General features: G+C 43.8%; 1 protein-coding gene across 1 annotated transcript in view; it reads right to left on the bottom strand.

Annotated features, from left to right (window-relative positions):
- Positions 1 to 21755, bottom strand: part of TRAPPC9 (trafficking protein particle complex subunit 9) — a 508413-nt gene that overhangs the window by 387267 nt on the left and 99391 nt on the right. The window contains exons 13-15 of the mRNA XM_066578762.1: positions 16747 to 16873; positions 9951 to 10083; positions 6482 to 6642 (exon numbers count right to left, since the gene is read on the bottom strand). Of these exons, the coding sequence (XP_066434859.1) occupies positions 6482 to 6642; positions 9951 to 10083; positions 16747 to 16873 (421 nt within the window). The remainder of the gene's footprint in view (positions 1 to 6481; positions 6643 to 9950; positions 10084 to 16746; positions 16874 to 21755) is intronic.

The raw sequence follows: 21755 nt of genomic DNA, 5'->3' as shown, positions 1-21755 counted from the left end.
TGGAGGCCAAAATAGTCTTAAAAAATCTAAAAACAAACAAAAGAGGAAAAAGCCACCGAAAAAAAATTACTATTCTGTTCGTACACAGCGAGAACGGTGCGCGGCTAATAACAGCGTTATCAGCACCCAGCAGGATGTCACCTACTTCTGGAAATTTGTTTGCAGCTGGGGGGATTTGGCAGGGAGGGCTGGCAGCTTCTGACAGCGCGCCATTGTTATCAGCACATTACACTACACCTTCTCTTCCCTGTAATCAGCTAATTAACGCAAGGCAGCCTCTTACCTGTGAGGAAACACACAAGGAGACTTACAGGAAGACCCCAGGGAGACCCCCGCATCCCACAGGGGGGGGGGGGGGGGGGGACATCTGATTTTGAGCTGCTTTTTTTGTTCTACACGTCTTAAATAATACTTTTAGCATTATTTTAATTTTATCACTAGTTTTATTAATTATATTAAACTCCCTCTGAATAAAACATTTAACCCCTTAAGAACCGCAGCTCATTAGTCCTTGAAGAGAAAGTATCACATACATCCTATTTTACTAATTAAAACCGGACAGTGAAACATTTTCCTGATCAGTTTTTATTTTCTGATTGCAGATTTTATCATTCTATTCTTCCTACATGACTACGGGTGGGGGGTGCTTCACCCCCAAGCTGCATTTAACAGTATAACTTGTGGGCCATGCACACAATGGTCAGAAGCCAACCCATTGACTTCTATGGAAAACTATTGTAGACACTTTCTGTGACCTGTGAAGGGAGGGGAGGAGGTGAGCTGTGACATCATTTCTTGTTAATTGTGGGATCCTGCGTTTCTCTACATAGGCGTTACCTCTCATTGCAATCCTGCCTGTGATAATATGAGATTTTCCCAGATGATGGGGGTTTATGGATCTGACAGCCACCAACCTATGACATACAGCATCCAGGGCCAGACCGCAGGATCAGCGTATTTCCAGCTCCCCGAATCCTGCACTCATGCAAGATGGAGCCCAAATCACTCCCCTGCACGGCCTAGCAAACCCCAACGCACCTCGCTGCCACCACTGACCGCTTCTAGAAGGTAGGTCCGCCACCTCGGTTTCCACCAGCTGACATACAATTAACAAACTTTGGGCTGACGGATCGTTTAAAGCATTCAAGGACAACTAATGAAGTTTTAAGTTTTATTCTAAAAAGGGCCAGCAGTGCACAGATAAAAATAAGTTTATAAAAGAGATATTTACCGAAGGGGGAGGAGCCACAGATACACAAACAGGATGAAAACTAAATGGGCTAAAGTATGTGATAATACCAATCTATGAAGTCGTTCCAAATAGCCTGCACTTAGATGCATCTCCCGGGTCTGACAATTTGGAGAGGGGATCCCTTCTTTGAGTCACACCTCTGCGGTCCTTTTTGCATCATCGATGGGCTAGCTGAGTATATGTGCAGATCATCCAGATGGAAACCCAATTTAACATCTCAGCCATATTTCCCCAGGATGCTCTCCAATAGGGAAGCTACGGCCGCCATGTTTCATATCATGAATAGACCTACTCGTGAATACCAAACATGACATGCAACAGATGATTAGAATTGCAGACTTGTGATCCTGCGGGTTCAGAGCTTCATACAGCGATGGGAGTAAGTCTACCGGATCCGAAAATACACTCCCGGTTGTGCTGGGACCTTCAGATGTCCCATCATCCCCGTTGTTAATAACAGTATCATGGCTCCGCGCCACCATGTCTGGGTTGTGTATATTGGACACAGACAAATGGTTGGGCAATATAAGAACTGACATCCCCTTTGTAACTTGGTAACTTTGTTAACATCATAACAAAGAGTTTCCTTGCTGGTCCTAGAAAGAGCAAGTTACATCAAAGGCCCCTCTGGTACAGATGACAATGGCAGTGGAATGAATACTGAGGAGCTCTGCTATGCAGAAAATAGACAACCATCTGCCTAGATCCACTCAGCTTTTCTCAGACCAGAAAGGTAGCAGACTGACATATAAAGATGGGCGATGATCCATCAGTATCATTTCATCACTGAGAAGTTTTCTTCATAGAACAGGAAGGGTTAAACTCTTTTAGGCTTATTGGTCAGTGTGCATGGAGGGGTAGGAGGTGAGCTGTGATATCACCGATAGTGAATGGTAGATCCTGTGTTTCCTATATATAGATATCATCCCCCCCCCCCCCCTCCAGACTATTCCTAGGCTTAGTGGTCAGCAGAACTTTGCCCGTCACACCACCTCCGCTGACTTGTCTTCTTCCCTTGGTGAACCCTGCTTCCATTTCTTCACCGCCTATGTAAAATACACCGTGGCTGGACACGATTAACATCTTGACGTAACTTTTCAAATACTTCACTTGTTTCAAACTAAATGTTAATCACATAAGTATTCCTTCTCTATTTACATCCAGAGCTGCATTTACAATTCTACACCAAAATGCAGTGTACATCCTCATAGGAAAGTAAGAAGAAAGCTGCCAGATAGTAAAAAGTCACTAATTCACAGAGTATATCCTAGGACAACCAGCAGGATATTCAAAGTAGTGTTGTATGGGACTAGAGTACAGGTAGTGATATTGTTAAAGGGCCAGACCAATGATTTTTTTACTCATTCATGCTGTAGCTATCCCCAAGTATATACAAGTGAGCTAGTCTTACCTCAGTTAATTATTTGGCCTTTTTGTTCTCATATGGTCATGTGACCTCAATTCTGACCAGCTCAGATCTGCTTGGGGTTGTGTGTTCAGTTTGTAGTCAGATTCTCAGTCTGTGTGATGCTGTTACATGCAACTGCTTGGAGAGAGAGACAGACTCTCCTATCACAGTTACTGATGATGACGACACAGCTCCTGTCTCACAGGTATAATAGAGGAGATCATAGCTCATCCTCCTGACTGTATATATATGATCTGTAGCTTATTTAGGTGAATATAACAGGTAATGATAATTAAAATGACCGACAGCAAGCAAACATGGTACAGCCTCCAACTGATGCATCATAGGATAGATATGAAACTGAAAGTAAAATAATCTCACGCTCATGGAGGTGCCTGATAAGCATCAGACAGGGGGGACTGCACTGCATGGAAGTGGTTGCAATACACAGAGTAGCCCCTCAGAGTGTGACAGGCAATCAGGTGAGGGATAGAAAAATGCTGGAGTGGCCCTTAAACTATCAGTAGGAAGCAGGGAAAGCAAAGACTATGTGAAATTACTCAACTTTTGTATGGATTGGACAATAAAATGTAGTGTTGTAAGTGGAGTTCGGATGATCATGAAGACTTGAGGTCATCGGTATGGCTAATAAATGTATTTATTCAGTGTGGAGCATGGCGCCTTATTACCAGGTAGGTTGTTACAGTAATTCCTCCAGGAACAGAATTTTCAGCGTTCATCAAAGTTTTTGCCTGAGCGATGTTAGTTTAATGTGAGCAAACCATTAGCCCGCGAGAGGAGAGGGAGAAAACGGCTTCCCATCAATCTGCGCAGATGTCTTTAGGGATCCTACCTTCCAAAGCTCTCGGATCAGGTAAATGGAGAAGCCACCGGGGATTAATTTCACTTATAAACCGCCCTCCGTTACCAAAAAGCCACAGGTTACAGAAGCAGCTGGGTATTAGCTACCAGATACGCGAGCGCAGGAGGCCAGCGGGTTTAGGAAGATTGCGAGAATTAAAACTGCCATTGAATAGAAAATCTGCTAACTGACTCCCTCGGCCCGAGACGGGCTACACGGCGCAATTAGAGGCTGCCGGAGTATTAAAAGTCAGTCCAAAACTCAGAATGTAAATGCAGAGAAGTCCAGGCTAGATATCTGTCAACATAAATTAACCCCATCACTCCCTAGACGGTTTTTGGGCTGCAATTGTTTCATTCTCGCCTTTTAAGCGCTATAGCTTTTCTGTTTTTCAGTTGTAGAAAGGCTTATTTGTCGTGGAGACGAGTTGTACTTTTTAATATTACCATTTAATGTACCATATAATGTATGGGAAGACGTTTGGAATTTTTCAAAGCATACCAGAGTTTTCAACAGATTTTCTAAAATACCCCAGGTTATCCTTACCTGTTTATTTGCTACTGTTTGTACCCGGTTTCAGGTCTATAAGTTCTGATTTTCAGATGGTCTTCCTCATTTTTTTGGTGTTCTGCTATCTATTATAAAGGAGGGAGCGTATGACAAGCCTAACGCTCTGCCAGAAGTTTACTGTCCTGAAATCCTTGCCCTTACTTCCCACTCTGCATTGCACTGTCTCTGATCCAATCAGCAGGGAGGCAGTAGCTGAATGCCTACCCCTCTGCATTTCTAAAATGATTCAGGCATTCAGAGACATTCTGGTCAAATGATCGATAAATGCACACACACACTGTAACAGCAGGAGAGGCAGAGACCATGCAGATCGTTATCACAGTGTCTGCAGATATGTCAGCTTGCAGCCTCGACTCCATGGGAGCCACTAGTGGAGATAGCTCCTCCCCCTGTTGTTATGGAAACATTCCTGTGTGCTTGTTACTACATAAGCTCTGTACCAGAGAGTGGATTGCAGAGAAACTGAAAAAAGCCCCCTAGTGGCAGCCCACTCAACTGTGATTTTAAGTCGTAAAAGCGACAACATTTTTAATGCAAGTATATTACAGAAGTGATTAAACGAACACAAACTAGTAAAGGAGAAGACGTGGTCTGAAAAGTTAGCGCTGGGTGAAATGGGAAAAAAAAACAAAACAATTGTGCTGTAGTTCTTTGGGTTGTTTTTACAGCATTCATTGTGTTAAAAATGTCCATTCATTGTGTGAACTAATTTAATTCATACTGCATGTCGGTATAATTATGGCGATAAGCAATTTATGAAGTTTGTGTTTTGCTAATTTTACAAAATGAAAAAAAAAAAAAAGTAACAAATTGCTTTTTGTTGCCAGCTTCTGACCCCTGAACCTTTTTATTTTCCCATTGATGCAGCTGTGAGGGTTTTGGTTTTTTTGTACCATTTCTTTCTTTCTTACAGGGTTCACCATCTGGGATAAATATGCGATATCTTAATAGTTGGGACTTTTACAAATGCAAAAACATCAACTAGATTTCATTTTTTTTACAAAAATCGGAAAAGGTTTTTTTTAGTTTAACTTTAAAATATTTCAAATATATGTAAAAATATTAAAACATAATTATTAAACTTGTTTTTATTTTTTTTCCCCCCTACTTGGGGACTTGAACTGGTGATCACTTGTACAATGTACTGCAATACGTCTGTACTGCCATAGGCAGGGTTTAATAGGCATGAAAGTGGTTGTGCAAAGGGCAAGAAAAAAACCTTATGATCGGTGGGGGTACACTGATCTCTAGAACAAGGGTCCCGATGGTCCCCACACATGGCGGCTGCAATCAATTTAACGGGAGTGTCAGAAATTGCTGAGAATGAGCACTTTGTAATATCTGGTGCTGTGATTGAAACGCATGGAGCAGCAGTACACATGCGCAAACGGCGATCCATTCATGAGAGAACTGTCGGGACCCCTGGTCTCATGATTGGTGGGAGGAGTCCCAGTGCTTAGAACATAAAGTTATCCCCTCTCTGTGGATAAAGGATAACTTTGTAACTTGGCCCTATAACTTTAATCCACAGCAAGAACCATTCATTGCGACCCAGGCTACCCTGGATGGATTGACCGTTGCATCCAAGTGGTTAAATGGTTGTGATTGGAGCTGGCTCCAATAGTGGCTGTCAACTGTATGAAACAGCTCACAGCCAACGGATATAGAGCAGGGTCGGCTATCAAGCCCACTCCATACAGTCTAATGGCCCAGGGCATAAATGCACACCCATGTCGTAAAGCACCTAATGTACTTCTGTTTTATACAAAAAAAAAAAGGAAAAAATAAATAAAATTTAAGTATTTTCTATTTTTATTAATATTAGAACAATTAAAGCAAAATCCCTTTGATCCAGTAACTGCAGATTTTATGACAACTTGTATTTTTGTGTTTTCTTATGGTAATTCTTTAATTTTTAAAGAAAATATAATTTTCTACGACCATCGGATACCTCAGAAAGTCCAGCAAGTGTTCAATGTTCCTCCAGTGCCACCACAGGACAAATAAGGTATTACATGCTGCCCAGTGAAATCAACGGACTGAGTAATGTATGGACAGGTTGTGTCCTCTCAAGTGAGAGATGCTCTTTGTAGCCTCTCTGCTCCAACTAAATGATGAAGATCCTATTATAAGGGACTCTCCTCTATTAACGAAGAATATTCTAATAAAATGGCCATTTGTAAATTTATCAGAACCACATAAAAACCTGTTCCTGGGAAGAAAGCAATAACCATGGAAGAACTGACACCTAAAGAAAGTACAATTTAACACTGAAGACCCAAGATGGAGGAGAAAAAGTTCTGACGGACAGAATTCACAGTTGGAACACGAAGGAAGGATGAAGATACGGACAGCGGTAGACGATATGCTGCATTTCAGTTCCACTAACCTTTATTTATGATCGTCTTGGAGGAGACCTCTAGAGTCTCGAGGGGCTCGGTTCCAATATTCTCCAGCTTAATCAGAAGCTTCTGAGTCTCCCCATTGAATAGCTGAACGGACACGTGGGTGGATACATTGTCACTGGACGGCTGCAATGAGTGAGCCGATCTGAAAACGACACAACGGTCAAGTTACTTCCCATTGATGTGCTACTCATTCGCTCCCTGGTGCCCCTCACCGCACCTCCCGGGGTCCTCTCTACACTTCAATGCTTCACAGTCACCTAACAACTAACAGTCTTCCTCCTTTGGGAGACCACTATTTGAATACACAGAAACGAAAGTGTATCTCCTATATAAGAGACGGTGTCTACATGCTGCACAGACGGGTTTTCAGTCCCTCCCAATCGGCAGGAGGCTGGAGCGAACAGCTGAAGAAATTCATAAATTCAAAATAGAAGCGTACGGTAGATGTGGTGCAAAGTCTAGGAATAAGGAAGGTCATCTCCTATCGGAGTAGTAAGAGTACGGCTTGTGGGGGCAATCAAGTAATTACCGGCACCAGTAAGCTAGTCGTCACCATCACTGAAAAAACATGACATTTTGGATTTGTTAATAACGATAGACGAGATAACTTACATCCACTTTCCTACCATAAGCATTTGGATCCCCTGTCAGTAGAAAGGATCGCATCTTGCTAGCATGTGCCATGTCCTAAACCATGCTACATGAGATGCAGACCCATTGCACTATTGGATGTACAGGTTATGTCGCTGCACGCAAACATCCATCATGTAGCCCAATGCATCGGCCCGGCAACAACGGCGCAAGGAGCGTCGTCATTGAACATTAGAGCAATGGACAGACATTCTATGGAGTGAAGAATCAGACTACTCGATATGCAGATCAGATGGACTTACCTGGGTGTGGGGGACGCCTTCTGCCTGAATGTGCTGTGCCAACAGTTAAAGGGGTTGTCTCACGCCGAAACGGGTTTTTTTTTTATTCAATAGGCCCCCCGTTCGGCGCGAGACAAACCCAAGGGATGGGTTAAAAAAAAAAAAAAGTTTATTACTTACCCGAATCCCCGCGCTGCGGCGACTTCTTTCTTCCTTTACCAAGATGGCCGCCGGGATCTTCACCCAGGATGCACCGCGGGTCTTCTCCCATAGTGCACCGTGGGCTCTGTGCGGTCCATTGCCGATTCCAGCCTCCTGATTGGCTGGAATCGGCACACGTGACGGGGCGGAGCTACGAGGACCAGCTCTCCGGCACGAGCGGCCCCATTCACCAGGGAGAAGACCGGACTGGGCAAGCGCGTCTAAAAACGCCAGAAGACAGCGAATTTAGACGGTTCCATGGAGACGAGGACGCTAGCAACGGAGCAGGTAAGTGAATAACTTCTGTATGGCTCATAATTAATGCACGATGTATATTACAAAGTGCATTAATATGGCCATACAGAAGTGTACAACCCCACTTGATTTCACGAGACAACCCCTTTAAGTACAGCAGCGGTTCTGTTATGGTCTGGGGATATTTTACTACATGGCATAGTTTCAGTACCCTGACATTCTAGACAATAATGTGCTGCAGACAATGTGGCAATAGTCTGGGAATGGTCGGCCATACTTCCAAGAAGACAACACATCTTGTCACACATCCAACACTGTTTTACATTGGTTTGAGGACATGGATGTTCAACGATTGGATTGGCTGCACAGAGTCCCACCCTGAACCCTACTGAACATCTTTGGAATGAACTGGAAATATGAACAGCATCCAGTTTTTTTGAGAGAACCTACCAGAGGTTTGCAGGATGAATTGAGGGAAATACCAGCTGAAGTGTATCAGACATTAGTAGAAAGTATACCGCGGAGACTATCCGATGTCATTAGAGCCAAAGGAGCCTCATCAGATATTAACATACGGTAATAAATACCATTTCTGATTCTTGCTCAGATGTCTAATTACTTTTGATAGGATAGTGTAAGCCCTTTTACATCGGCCTGTCTGAAAATGCAGAGTCAGCCAATGAATGAGCAAAATCTCAAAATTTACTTGCTCGAGTATTTGCCCTTAGCGAGTACGCTCGCTTATCTCTAGTCGACACCTGTCCTGCATTACACAGACAACCCATTGATATGAATGGCCATTGTGTAATACTTCATTCTGCCTGTGGAGGTGCTGCAGGTAAAAAAAACACTTGCTGCCAGGTTTTCCCACAGATTACAGCGGATCACTGGGGGTTCCAAGAGGGGGACAATTAGGACATATTCAACGTTGCACTCCATGCTTGGAGTGTGGAAAACATGGAAACCAGAACTGTAGAATTGGGCAGTGACTGCTGTCAGCTCCCTGCCACTCCTGGCCGGCTGTACTCCGCCTCTCCCCTGACATCACTACCATTAATACTCCCCCTGACAAGTCTGCTCACTGGACTTGTGGGGATTATTCCTCTGAAGGGTGCAAGTGCTGAATGCATTTATTTCGTTGACAGAACTCAGAGGGTTAATCCCCACAAGTCCAGTGAGCACACCCGTCAGGGGGAGTGTTCAAGGTAGTGATGTCAGGGGAGAGGCGGAGTACAGCCAGTCAGGAGGTGGGGGGGAGAGCTGACACTAGTCACGGCCTAGAACTACAGTCTGGGTTTCCAGGTTTTCCACTCTCTGAACATGCTCAGAGTGCAATGATGAATACGCCCTTACTGATCGGTATATTGTCCCTCCTAACTAGTAGAGATCCTCCTAAGTGGAGAACCCCTTTAAGGCTCTGTGCAGACTGCGTTCAAGTCCTACAATTAGTGTATAAGCTGGGAATGGCTCCTAGCATAAGTGTCAAAAGAATCCATAGGGATCCGTTTATGATGGAGGCAAAAAAAGTGTCATACTGGCCTCTGTCAGGGCGGTAAGCAAAAATTTTCCTTTTTCTACTGTGACAGACTTGTAGACCCAAAAAACAAGCCGGGATATCCTTTATTTTTATCATTGGAGTCAATAAATGATGTGTGCCACTGCATGCCCATACAATAGCATACGTCGGAGCCTGCGGGCAGAACTATGTCAGGGATGTCATGCCAATGTACACCTCCGATGAAAGGCTGCGACACCTTAGATGTATTGTACACAGAGCCCAACGCTGCCAATCCACCCTTTATAGTTTTGGTAACTACTTCTGCCAGCCATTGCAAACGTTTGACTCCACCCAGTTGTCAGTCATGTGACCTATCTGCTTTGCCTGGACGGTGTCCTTTCGGTTCCCATAAAACACTTTTTATGGTATCCGACTTCCAGCAGAATTTAGTCATGACTGGAGAAGTAACAAGACGTACCCAGAGATCAGTAGGAGGGAAGTGAGGGGAAGAGTCAAGCTTCTTACGCAAAAGGTGGCAAAAACTACACGGATAACATGGCCGTCAAGTGGTGCGGAACGGAGAAGCCCTAAATTACGATAAGTGTATGCATCAAAAATACTTGCCTGGGCAGAGAGGTGCTGATCTGTAACCTTGGCAAAGCCGGAATGACATCCACCGTACAGCCGTTGTTCTTTAGGCCGGGGAGGTTGTCGAGCAGACAGTCGCTGTACACCCCGAATACAGACGTGTGATATCCTGTAACCGCGGAGAGAAGAGCAGCAGGTAGTCAGACCAACGCAGCAAGTGGAGACAGAGTTTCAGATTTTCATCGTTTTCGCCCCACTTCCATCGGCATCCCTGTATGAGGGCTTGTTTTTTTGCATGACAACTTGTATCTTTTAATGTTACAGTTTATTGCACCCTATAAAGTACTGAAAAACTTTTTTAAAATTTGTAAGTCAAGTGAAATGGGTAAAACACGTAACTGCACCCTTTTGGGGGACTTTCATTGTTACTGCATCCACGGTGCAGCTTGCGGGCAGATTCCCTTTATTCTGTGAGCTAGCACAGCACTAACATATATATGTTTTTTCCATGTGTTACGTCACTGACCAGCAGAGGAGCAGGAAGTGTCGTAGTAGCGCGGCTCTTCTATTGATTTCAATGGGAGTGAAGCCGGCATCGGACGCCCTGTCCATCAGCTATTTATTACCTATTCAGAGGATAGGCCATCGGTCAAAAATGGGCAGACAACCCCTTTAAGCTGTAATACCAGACACAACATGTAGAGAAGTGCGATGCAATATTTAAAACTGTGTTTTTCCAAATTCTAGACAATCCCTTTAAGCCCTTGGTGAAGTGTCGACCACATACATAGGTATGGAGAGGGATCAGGAGATAGCTAGAATTGCAGCTATTAACTATTTAGATGTTGACATCATCAATTCTGATAGCGGCATTTAAATAACTCAACAGAGTGAGGGAGCGTCTGCTGTCATCCGAACAGCTCACCCATGACAAAATCACAGGTGGGCACTTCTAAGTCCTGGCAGCCTGGGGTCCTGTGAATGCCCCCAGGAGTGCCACAACTGTTTGTCCATTAAACCCTGCCTGTCTATAGCAGAGATTAATAGAATGTCTGCCAAGATACAATACACTGCCATACTGAAGTATTGCAGTACATTGTATACAAGGTCAAAGGATTGCTGGTTCAAGTTCCCTATGAGGACTAAAATGTAAAACAAAAAAAAAAGTTTTTTTTGATTATTGCAAAAATATTTAAAAAGTTTAAAAAAACCACTAATAAAACATATATCATCAAAATAAATGAAAAAATAAACATATTTGGCATTATCGTGTCCATACAAGTCCAATTAAAATAATTTTAAAAAATTAAAATTATTCCGCACGGTGAATGCTATAAGGTAAAAAAATACCTGCAGCCAGAATTGCATTTTTCTCATCGCCCATCTCCAAGAAAAAAAGTTTAGAAAAAACGATCAAAAAGTTGGATGTACCCTAAAATAGTAGCAATAGAAAACTACAGGTTGTCCTGTAAAAAGCATGACTTCAAAAAACTCCACTGATGGAAAAACAAGGTTATGGGGGTCAGAGGATGGACAAAGAAAAAAACTATAGAAATTTGGTATTGTCGTGAAAGTACTGACCCACAAATGAAGTAATTATGTAATTTTTACTGCACTGTGTGGGCCGTAAAAACAATTGTGGGTTTTTCCCCCCCATTTATTCCCATGTAAAATTTTTAATAAAGTTTGCAGTACATTATATGGTAAATTAAATGGTACCATTGAAAAATACAACTCGTGCCGCAAAAAACAAGCCATCATACAGCGACGCAGCAGCCAGAAAGGCAAACGCAATTCTGGGATGTATTAAGAGAAGCATAGAGTCTAGATCACGTGAGGTCATTATCCCCTCTACTCTTCCTTAGTCAGACCTCATCTGGAATACTGTGTCCAGTTCTGGGCACCCCACTTTACAAAAGACACTGACAAACTGGAGCAAGTTCAGAGAAGAGTTACCAAGATGGTGAGCGGTCTGCAAATCATGTCCTATGAGGAACGGTTAAAGGATCTGGGAAGGTTTAGCTTGCAGAAGAGAAGGCTGAGAGGAGACTTAATAGCGGTCTACAAATATCTGAAGGGCTGTCACAGTGTAGAGGGATCAGCCCTATTCTCATCTGCAGAAGGAAAGACTAGAAGCAATGGGATGAAACTGAAAGGGAGGAGACACAGATTAGATATTAGACAGTGAGGAGGATCAATGAGTGGAACAGGTTGCCACGGGAGGTGGGGAGTTCTCCTTCAATGGAAGTGTTCAAACAAAGGCTGGACAAATATCTGTCTGGGATGATTTAGTGATCCTGCACTGAGCAGGGGGTTGGACCCGATGACCCCGGAGGTCCCTTCCAACTCTACCAGTCTATGATTCTATGACGTTGATTGATAAAGAAAAAAAAATCAGGGGAAAAGAAAGCTAAAATGAAAAAAATGTCCATTTCCTCAAGGGGTTAATAATATCCAGGTCTGTAAATTAAAACTGTTACTTTATAAAACAAGCACCACGCGAATATTTAAAAAACAGTACGAAACGGCAGCTGGGACTTGCAAACTACATATTAATTGGCCGGTCTTGTAAAGCTCCGAGGTCGAGTCCAGCAAAATCCTCCTTCTGAATAAATGTATATCAAGGTGTAAAAGTGAATTCTGCTCCTTGAGATCCTTTCGCTGACTTAATACTTTAATTCCAGTTTTGCTCACTGATGTGAAGGCTGCTTTACGTACAAGGGACATGAAGATCCCACCTGAGGCACAGCTCATTACTTCTCCCCGATAGTTGGGTCTTCATGCTGGGAGATGTTTTTGCAGTTATAAATTTGCATCTGATTCTCGGTAATTTATTTATTGAGATGCCGGGACGCGTGCGACTTGGGGAAGTTCTGATACTTAGATGCTACAAAACCCAACATGGGGATGGAATACTAAAGACAGACAACGCTTTCGTTGCTGGGTGTCTGAACCACCGGGAGCCTCTGGCAAGTCTTCAAAGACATGTAAGAAGAAAGCATTGGAGATAGAAACCTAAGGGAAGATAACGCTCCAGTTTGGTCAGAGATAACGGTGAACTGGAATCTCCTGCGTAAAGACAAGTCCTAGGGGCATTTTAATTATCCACCAAGTCTATTCTAGTACCTGGTCAGTCTGAAATTAAAGGGGTTGTCCATTCGTAAACTATTGTTGGTCTATACCAAGGATGGGCCATCAATAGAAGAAAAGCAGTTGTCCACCACCCAAGACCCTCGCCGATCAGCTGTGGTCATGTTCTAAGGTGATTTCTGCAGGAAGCAGACAGCTCTATTCTCACTGCAGTGGCCACGCTTTGTATTACAGGTAAGGTCCCCACTGACGTGAATGGAAGACGCATGAAATACCAAGTCCAGACACTGCAGTGAGAACGGAACTGTTCGCTTCCTGCAGAGATCAGCACAGTGCATAAGCTTATCGGCCCAGAGAACAGTTGATCATCGAGGAACGCATTTACATAAGGAAGGGCCGATGACATCATAGAACTTACATTGATCGTGGCATGTAAGTGGATAACAGTGGGAGGCTAATTGTCAGTCAGAGTCAGCTCCAGCTGCGGGATGGTGCAAGCTCACTTCTGAGCTAGTGTGATCCACAGGATGTAAGTTTACATCCTGTTGCATTAAGTACCACGTGCCCAAGATGTAAACTTACATATTGTGGCGTTAAAGAGTTAAAGGTTTTTCAATTTTTTCAGCATTGTAGACCCGTTCTCTACTGAAACAGGAAGTGATGACATCACATTCATCGATCACATGACTGATGCAGCCAATCACTGGCCTAAGTGGCTATTTGTGCATAAAGAGCATGTGACAGCTGAAGCCTGCAATTGGCTGCAGCGGTCATGTGAGTGATGAACGGGACATTATCACTTCTGGTTCCTTATTTCGAATGGAGCAAAAGGAACCTGGCCAGCAATGATATGTCAAAGAGACAGTGAAAGAGGGAATATTGGCTATTTTATTATTCTATGTCATTCCTTACACCGGGATAAGTTTATTTTTAGCCAGAAACCCCATTTAAAGGGGTTGTCAAGATTAGAAAACCCATTTTTTTATATACCGTATTAGAAAATTCTCATTTAAAGAATTTAAAGAATGCATGTGTAGTGGCCAGAAGTCTATGTTGTTGGGCCCTCCATAACTGTCATACATGTAATGTCTTGTGTAGGTGCGCTGTGCAAAAGTGTCTTGTCATTCTGTTAGGTGTATTGCACAGCTGCAACAAATGAGGAGTTAAGAATTTGCAAGAGACTGGGAGATGCTTGCAATGTATCCATTTGTCTTGTCACGTGGTGTGAATGAAGATATAAATATGAGTACTTCGGGTGTGTCAGAGGGCTTTTGGTTCTTCGATTCTGGGAGTTCCATTGAGAGTGCCAGCCACATGGGGGTACCTGCAGCTCCCATGTGGTGAAGAATGGAGGAGGAAGAGAGGTTCCTGAATATCTGTATGCCAGTAACGGTGGAGTAGTGAACCCCAAGAGAGAGCTTGAACATGTTGGTGGTGAGTCAAGGCCAAATCCCTGTGCAGAGGTACTTTAATCTTGCTGTTCCTACGCGGCTGTCCTGTGCCTAGAGATCACCATGTAGAGGTACTATAATATTGTAGTTTGCCTGCATGTCCGTTCTGTGTAAACTACGCCTTTATACAAAATTACATTTTTGCCAGGCCCTGACCGTTCCCAGGGACCTGAGGTACGTTACTCCAGTCTGCTGCTCAATTATTTACCGCCAAGGGTCTTTCCAGTGGGTAACAGAATGGTGGCGTCATCCGTGACAACCCCTATTGCTGTTCGCAAAGTTATTGGGCATCCCTTTCCGAGGAGTGCCCGGAAGAGGCCCAGCGCTGCCCTGGCTGAGGCTACGTGCACCCCTCGGGAAGGGAGGGTAGTAAGTGCCACCGTGACCAGTGTCCATCTTGCACTCCCAGCTTCTTACAGTATGCCCTGTGTCCAGGTCACCCTACGGGACGCTGCACACGCGTGATGACCTGCACTGACGTCACCATGCATGCACCTGATCGCTCAGATCTGCACACAAACATTGCAGTGGATTGCATGACGTCTTCAGCAGGTGGAGCTGGAGACATCACTAAGGGCAGAAAGGACCAATTTTTCAGGCAATGGGAAGGGAGTGAGTCCGAACCACAAACAGAGGTGGACCACCTATTGGACAGTCCATGGTTACTTTGTATATAGCATGCAACAATATTGAGGAGGGATATCTCAGGAACGGTATCTAAAGGTATCTACGGATTCATCACAATTGTTGACTCTCTTGGCCAGAGTAAAGAGCAGTTACAAAGAAGGTTTCTCTCTCTGGAGGACTCATCCTGACCTGTACCACGCACGCAACTCATTGATTTGAATGGGCATTGTGTAATGCTTCATTTTTCCTGTGGTGGCGCTGCAGAAAACTGACTATCTGCAACTGTATTAGAGCTAATTGCTGTGAGCCCCAACAGGGAGATCCTTCTACAAAGGAGGGATTGTCCAAACTAAACGATCCACTAAAGGAAGAATCTGCTGGAAACCTAGTGTTAACTTTGTCTTCGTCCCTCTACTTGCCTTTAAAGTCCATTGGCTTGAATGAAATGCAGTGATTGCATTATAACGGTACTGCATTACCCACGTTCAGCAGGTGTACTTTTTGCATAAATTAAACCACTTGTCATCTTGATCGATCTCTCGTCTTGGAGTAAACAAATTAATGTAAAGTAATTCAAGCGGGCTCGGAGAGGCGTGTACATATTTGTCTTCCATCCCGAAATACAAGAAAGGGCGATGCAATCAGCATCTGCAGGAGCTGGAAAATCTTAGAGACAGAAGGCTGGGCAAACACATTAATTATGCCATCAACAAAAAGTTTTCTAAACTTCGCAAATTTCAGTAAATTCACAGTTTATGAAGCATCATAAGGATGAAACATTGTGTTCTTAAAGGTACAGTACGCCTAGAGTGTAGGCCTTCTCTATGATAGACTGAGGAGAGGCTGACAAAAGGATGTTCAGTGGGATTACTAACAAGAATCAAGATAAACAGCCTCTTCGGGAAAGGCTTAAGGAGTAACTGCACTTTTGGGAGGAGGCAAGGGGTCAGGGGGGCTGGGGGTAAGCGGGGCTGAGTTATGAGATCCAACTGGTCACTGAAATGAAGGGGCACAAGTGTTCACCCTTCAGCTGTCATTGGTCCTTGTTCTCAGGCTTGGTGAGGGTCTCAGCAGTTCTAGGGCTAGGTGATAAAACATGAATCGGGGATATCCCTTTAAGGGCGCATTCACATGGGTGAGCGCGACATCGGTCTGAGAATCACGGGACTATATCGCCCTTGTAACATTGCGATGTTCACTGTGAGTGGATTTAAATGTGCCAGAAAATCGCATAACCTCCCCAAAAGCACATATTAAATAGCAAAAATTAAAAATCCCATCGCACTCGCGTTTAACGCCCGTCTCCATGCAAGTGCGCTGGAAACAATCAGCGAGACTCCTGTGGACTCGCAGAAAACTAGAACATGCTGAGATCCTTCTACGCTTTGTGATGTAAATGGACCCACTGAAAACAACGAGGTCTCGAAGCTCACTATTGTGAATGCACGCTAAGAGCGACGCACACAAACACTACTGACCCGCAGAGCTTGCAATCACACCAGGAAGTTTGGATAAAATAAAAACCACGTTGTGAAAAACCGCATACCATTTTTTTTTCACCACAAACACGGCAAAAACCCCAATATTTTTTTTCATGATGTGGTTTTTACCGAAGCCCAACTGCCTGGTGTGAACGCACCCTCAGCGTACAGACTGGTGCTTACCATTAACGGTGATCTGGCCGGTAGTTCTGGGCACGCCAACTAAAGTCACTGGATACAGGCCCGATTCTGCAGGAAGTGACAGCGCTGCTGGGAGAGACTCAAACTCCACCCCGCTGGTCAGCAGCCCCTGGAAGAGAAATGGAAAACTGGTCCATACCTGTAATGTAAGGAGGACGGAGGAGAGAAGCACAGAGGTGCTGCTCTGTAGGGATGAACAGCCAGTGAGTGACAACAGAACAAGTGACATCAGTATAATGCCAAATAGCATAGAATCTGCCCCCTGACAAGGTGTCGGTACTTGCAAACAAAAAACGGGCAACCAGGGGCTTGACATGAAAAATGGGAAAAAGGAGGATTTTTCAAACTTCTACTTTTCAAAATTTGTAAACATTTTATTCAACTTATTCTCAAGTTTGTTTTAGTCCTAATAATAGACAAACTTGCAAGAGTTGGATTGTTTCTACAATATACTGCAATACTTCGGTATTGCAGTATACTGTATTTTTAATAATAGTCTTATTAAGCTCTACCTGTGGAAAAGCTTAATACATTGCAATACATGGCAGCCCTCGGAAGCCTTCCCTAGGCTCCAGGCTGCCATGTGAGCACATCAGCACCTTGCAATCGTGTTGTGGGGGAAAGGGATACGATGAGGCGCCTAAAGGGGCACCCCCATTCAGTTTGCTACTTAGATGTAATGTCAATTTTGATAGAAGCATCTAAACAGTTAACTGCAGTGATCAGAACTAGTGTCAATCGCTGCAGTTGCAGGCGTGTGTCAGCTGTCAGGAACGGCCAGCATTCACCAGGTATGGAGTGGACTCGGCCCCAGAACCTGCTCCACATACCACCCATGGTATATTTACAGTGTGTGGTCCTTAACAGGGTAAGGGGGTTATCCAGTTAGAAACTATTGACGGCCTATCAGCAGAATAGACCACCAATGGTAGACCAGAGGGAGTCTGCCACCTGTGACCCCCTCTGGTCAGCTGTTCGCTGTATCACCAGGAGCTGGCTGATATGTATAAGAAACAGACAGCTCCATTCCCTCTGCAGTGGCCAAGCTTATTATTACAGGCCAAGCTCACACTGAAATTAATGGCAGCTTCGCATGCAATTCTAAGTCGGGCCACTGCAGTGAGAAGGGAGCTACGTCCTGCAGAAATCAGCTTTGTGTACAAGCACACTGACCCAGCGAACAGCTCATCAAATGGGATGATAACTGGAAGACTCCTTCCAATCTTAAGGGTAGGCCAGCAATAGTTTAGAATTGGAAAACCCCTTTAATTGGGACTGAGTTGCTCTTAGGCCATGTGATCACTGAACATGATGTCACTGGCCTGAGAGGAGAGCACCATGTCCTCCTCAAACAGCTGACTGTTGGGGGATCCAAGAGGCAGATCCCCGCTGATTAAATATTAAAGACCTATACTAAGAAAAGCTCATCAAAATTTTACCCCTGGAAACCCCCTTTAAGTATAAGTGCAGTTCCTTCTCTCTCTCCTATACTGATATGCCGTTATATAGTATAATCCCTAACAAGACTGTCACAAACTACTGCTATTTGAGCAGCACTAAGTCAGGTATTCAGACTCTGCATAAAAATAAAAAATGTTGTCATTCACTGGCAGCAAGCAGAGATCTTGAAAATAGAGAGGAATTAGATCACAAAGTATATTAGAAATATGCAAAACGTTCCATTGTGCAATTACTCAAGCATTACATAAAAGACTTTCTGGGGTGTCATATTGAGGAGCTGGGCCCCCCATCATTTCCCAAGATGAGGGTGCATGGAGTTCTATACAGTACCCAAATCACTTCTGTGCTTTATCCCAACGAGTGCGGGTAAGGTTTGTGTATTTAATAACGCAAAGCAATAGCGATCCCACCTCATGGACCCCCTAGTAGTGCTATCTGCTATCTATAGGCCAAAAAGCAGGGGGGGATAATGTTTCTCCTTGTGGAGAGCACCAGAAGTATGTAGCGAGTCTTATACGCCATGCAATGCTCCCTGGGAAAACGCTATGCAAATGAGTTATCGTATTATCCTCCATAGTACCACTTGTTGGAAGGTAGCTTCCCTATGAGTCAATATCTGACCTTGTAACATGAGTGCATAGAAGCCAAACCAGAATACCCCTGTACAGACAGCCGTTTCAGGAGTTTTCCCCTCATCTGAGACTGGCTGATAAGCGGGCAAGAACCCTGAAACAGCTCAATGTACAGGGGTATTCTGAGACTGGCTTACGGCACTATTAATGTTACAAGGCCTGTTTACAAGGTCGGATATTGACTCATAGGGCCGCTACTGTGCAATAGGTGGCGCTGTGGAGGATTATTTCATCACTCATTTGCATAACTTTTTCCCAGGGAGCATTGCATGGCCTATAAGCCTCCCTACACCCTTGTGATGCTCTCCATAAAGAATCATTAGCCCACCGGGCTCACCAGAAGCCTACTGTGCACTGATGAGGACAAGGAACGTCTTCCTGTACATGGGGATTCTGGTTCAGCTCACGCCTGTAGTTTTGTTAAAAGGCTTGTTAAAAAGCTAAATACTAACTGATAGGAAAGCTCCCTTTCAATAGGTGGCGCTATGGAGGATTCTTTCAGAACTCATTTGCATTTCTAAAATAACAAAAAAAAATGTAATTTAAAGGGAAATCCATTCACAAAGTGGGGTTCGCCCCCCCCCCCCCCCCCCCCCCCCCCCCCCATCGGTGCCATAAAATGAAGAGTCCCTCTTCCAGACGTCGCCCTCTATGCTGCACAGGCCTCATGTTTCTATCGTTTGACGACGGCTCAGATTTATCTGCCATGTTTTATTCATCATGATTGGTACAATTACTAATTACGCAGATTTCGGCCTTTTTTTAATCAGCGGCTCTTTCACTGTTTGTGTATTTAACGTGCGCATTGTCTCACTAATGATAATTACAGAAATAAATAAATCTGCACTCGCTTTGATGTGGGTTTTTTTCCTTCGGGAGCGTATAAGATTAAATCTGGTCAGAATAAGGAGGCGAGAGTTGTGTTTTAACCACTTAGGGACCAGACAGCTTTTGTCTTAAAGGGGATGTGCCACCTAGACTTTTTTCTCTAAGTTTCTTTCTTCCTTTTTTTCACTGATTTTTATTTTCTGATTGTGGATGTTTTTTCATGTATTTTACTTCATCTGATTCAGTTTTCTTATTCGGCACATGATTATGGGGGCAGCTATCTTGTCTGAGCTGCTGTTAACAGCATTAAAGGGGTCAGTCCATGAAATGACGTTATTCCTTATCCACAGGTAACTATATGATTTACAGAGATCTGGCCGCTGGGATCCCAACAACCACAGGAATAGAGATTTCAAATGTGTTCGAATGGCCTGCACACCTCCTCCCCATTCATTTCAATTGGATTACCGAAGATGGCCGAGGGCTTGAGCTCACGTATGTCCAGCTGTCTCAATTAAATTCATGGAGCAGTGGGGCACATGCATGCATGACCAATACTTCAGCAGTTGAACTTCCACAAATCAGAAAGTTATCCCCTGTCCTGTGCATTTCCTGGAACAACCCCTTTAAAAGGTTTGCTTTACAGACGCCACATGGCCTATAGGAACCTGTGGTCTGGAGATGATTCGCTGACTTCTGTAGGAGTGTGTTGTGAGCATGCTCTCTGATCTGCATGGGCGGAGGAAGGAGGTGAGCAGTGACCATCACCTATAGACTTCCATGAGACAGTGTTGTGGACTTGCTTTGCGACCTGTACAGAAAAAGGTAGGGGGTAAGCTTTGAAAAATCACCTATAGAGGTCCATGGGAGAGTGTTTGTAGCTTGCTCTGTGACCTCTACAGGGAGGGGGAGGAGGTGAGCTATGACAATTTATTGTGAATGTTAAATCCTGTGTTATCTATATATAGGAGTCACCTCTCAGTGTAATCCTGCCTGTGATGATAATGAGATGACAGCTGAGAAGTTTTCTCTAGAGAACAGGAAGTGTCGGACTATTATTATTCTTTCTTTAGAATAGGGATCCTGTCTCCCCCTTTTTGTTACTGCGAGGTTACTTCTCCTATGCACAGTGGCGTCAGACCGCACAGAGCACTGGCTGCCCATGTGTGGCCCCTGCTCCATTCATTTTAAAGGGTCTGATACAACCTGATGAGTGCTTTGTACTTGGCGATTTCCAGCAGTCCCATTGATTCCAGTGAGTGGAGCAGCACTGTGCATACCCAGCCGCCGCTCCATTCAATCTCCTCCTTATTCGATGGATGCAGTAAGCCTGCAGTGAGGAGGTGGGAGGATATCGTTGATGGCGAAATGCAAGTGGTTAATAGGGGGAGTGAGTTTCCTATGTGACATCATAGACCCTCCACCATTCAATCATGGATCTTGCAACCGGACACCTGACTTCGACCTCTGGGTCTGCCATATCTAGTGATAGCAAAAACAAGGGATAATGCACCGCAGTACAGAAGTATTGCACTACATTATTTGAGCAATCATAAGATCGCATGTTCATGTTCCCTGTAGGGACATATCTTAAAGGGGCAAAAAAATATCCAAGTAAAAAAAAAAAATGAGAAAAACTTTTTCTGTGGACTGTACCTTTTTTGCAACAAACGAATAGGAATAAAAATACGTGTTTGATATCGCCGCATCCCTAACGACTCAAACAGTAAATCGAATACACTTTATATCCCACACAGCAAAAGGAGCCAAAATGTAGTTTTGTTTTTTTTTATTTTGCCACTGCAAAGAAGATGCTCTAAAAAACATCTAAACCCCAAAATGGTACCAATAAAAACTACGGCTCATCATGCAAAAACAAGCTCTATTGATGGAAAAATTAAAAAAAAAGTTATTTTAAAAAAGGGCCTTTATTGCACAAAAGCAAAAAAAGCTAAAAAAATTATTTTAGCATTTCCATAATCATACCGGCCCCAAGAAAAAAAGTCTTCTCATATAATTTATACCGCTTAGTGAACGCCGAAAAACAAAATGACAGAATTGATGTTTTTC

Source organism: Eleutherodactylus coqui, chromosome 9 (genome assembly GCF_035609145.1).
Source record: "Eleutherodactylus coqui strain aEleCoq1 chromosome 9, aEleCoq1.hap1, whole genome shotgun sequence".
Taxonomy (NCBI): Eukaryota; Metazoa; Chordata; class Amphibia; order Anura; family Eleutherodactylidae; genus Eleutherodactylus; species Eleutherodactylus coqui.
Note: the sequence above shows the minus strand (reverse complement) of the source record. Positions and strands in the feature narration are given on the sequence as shown.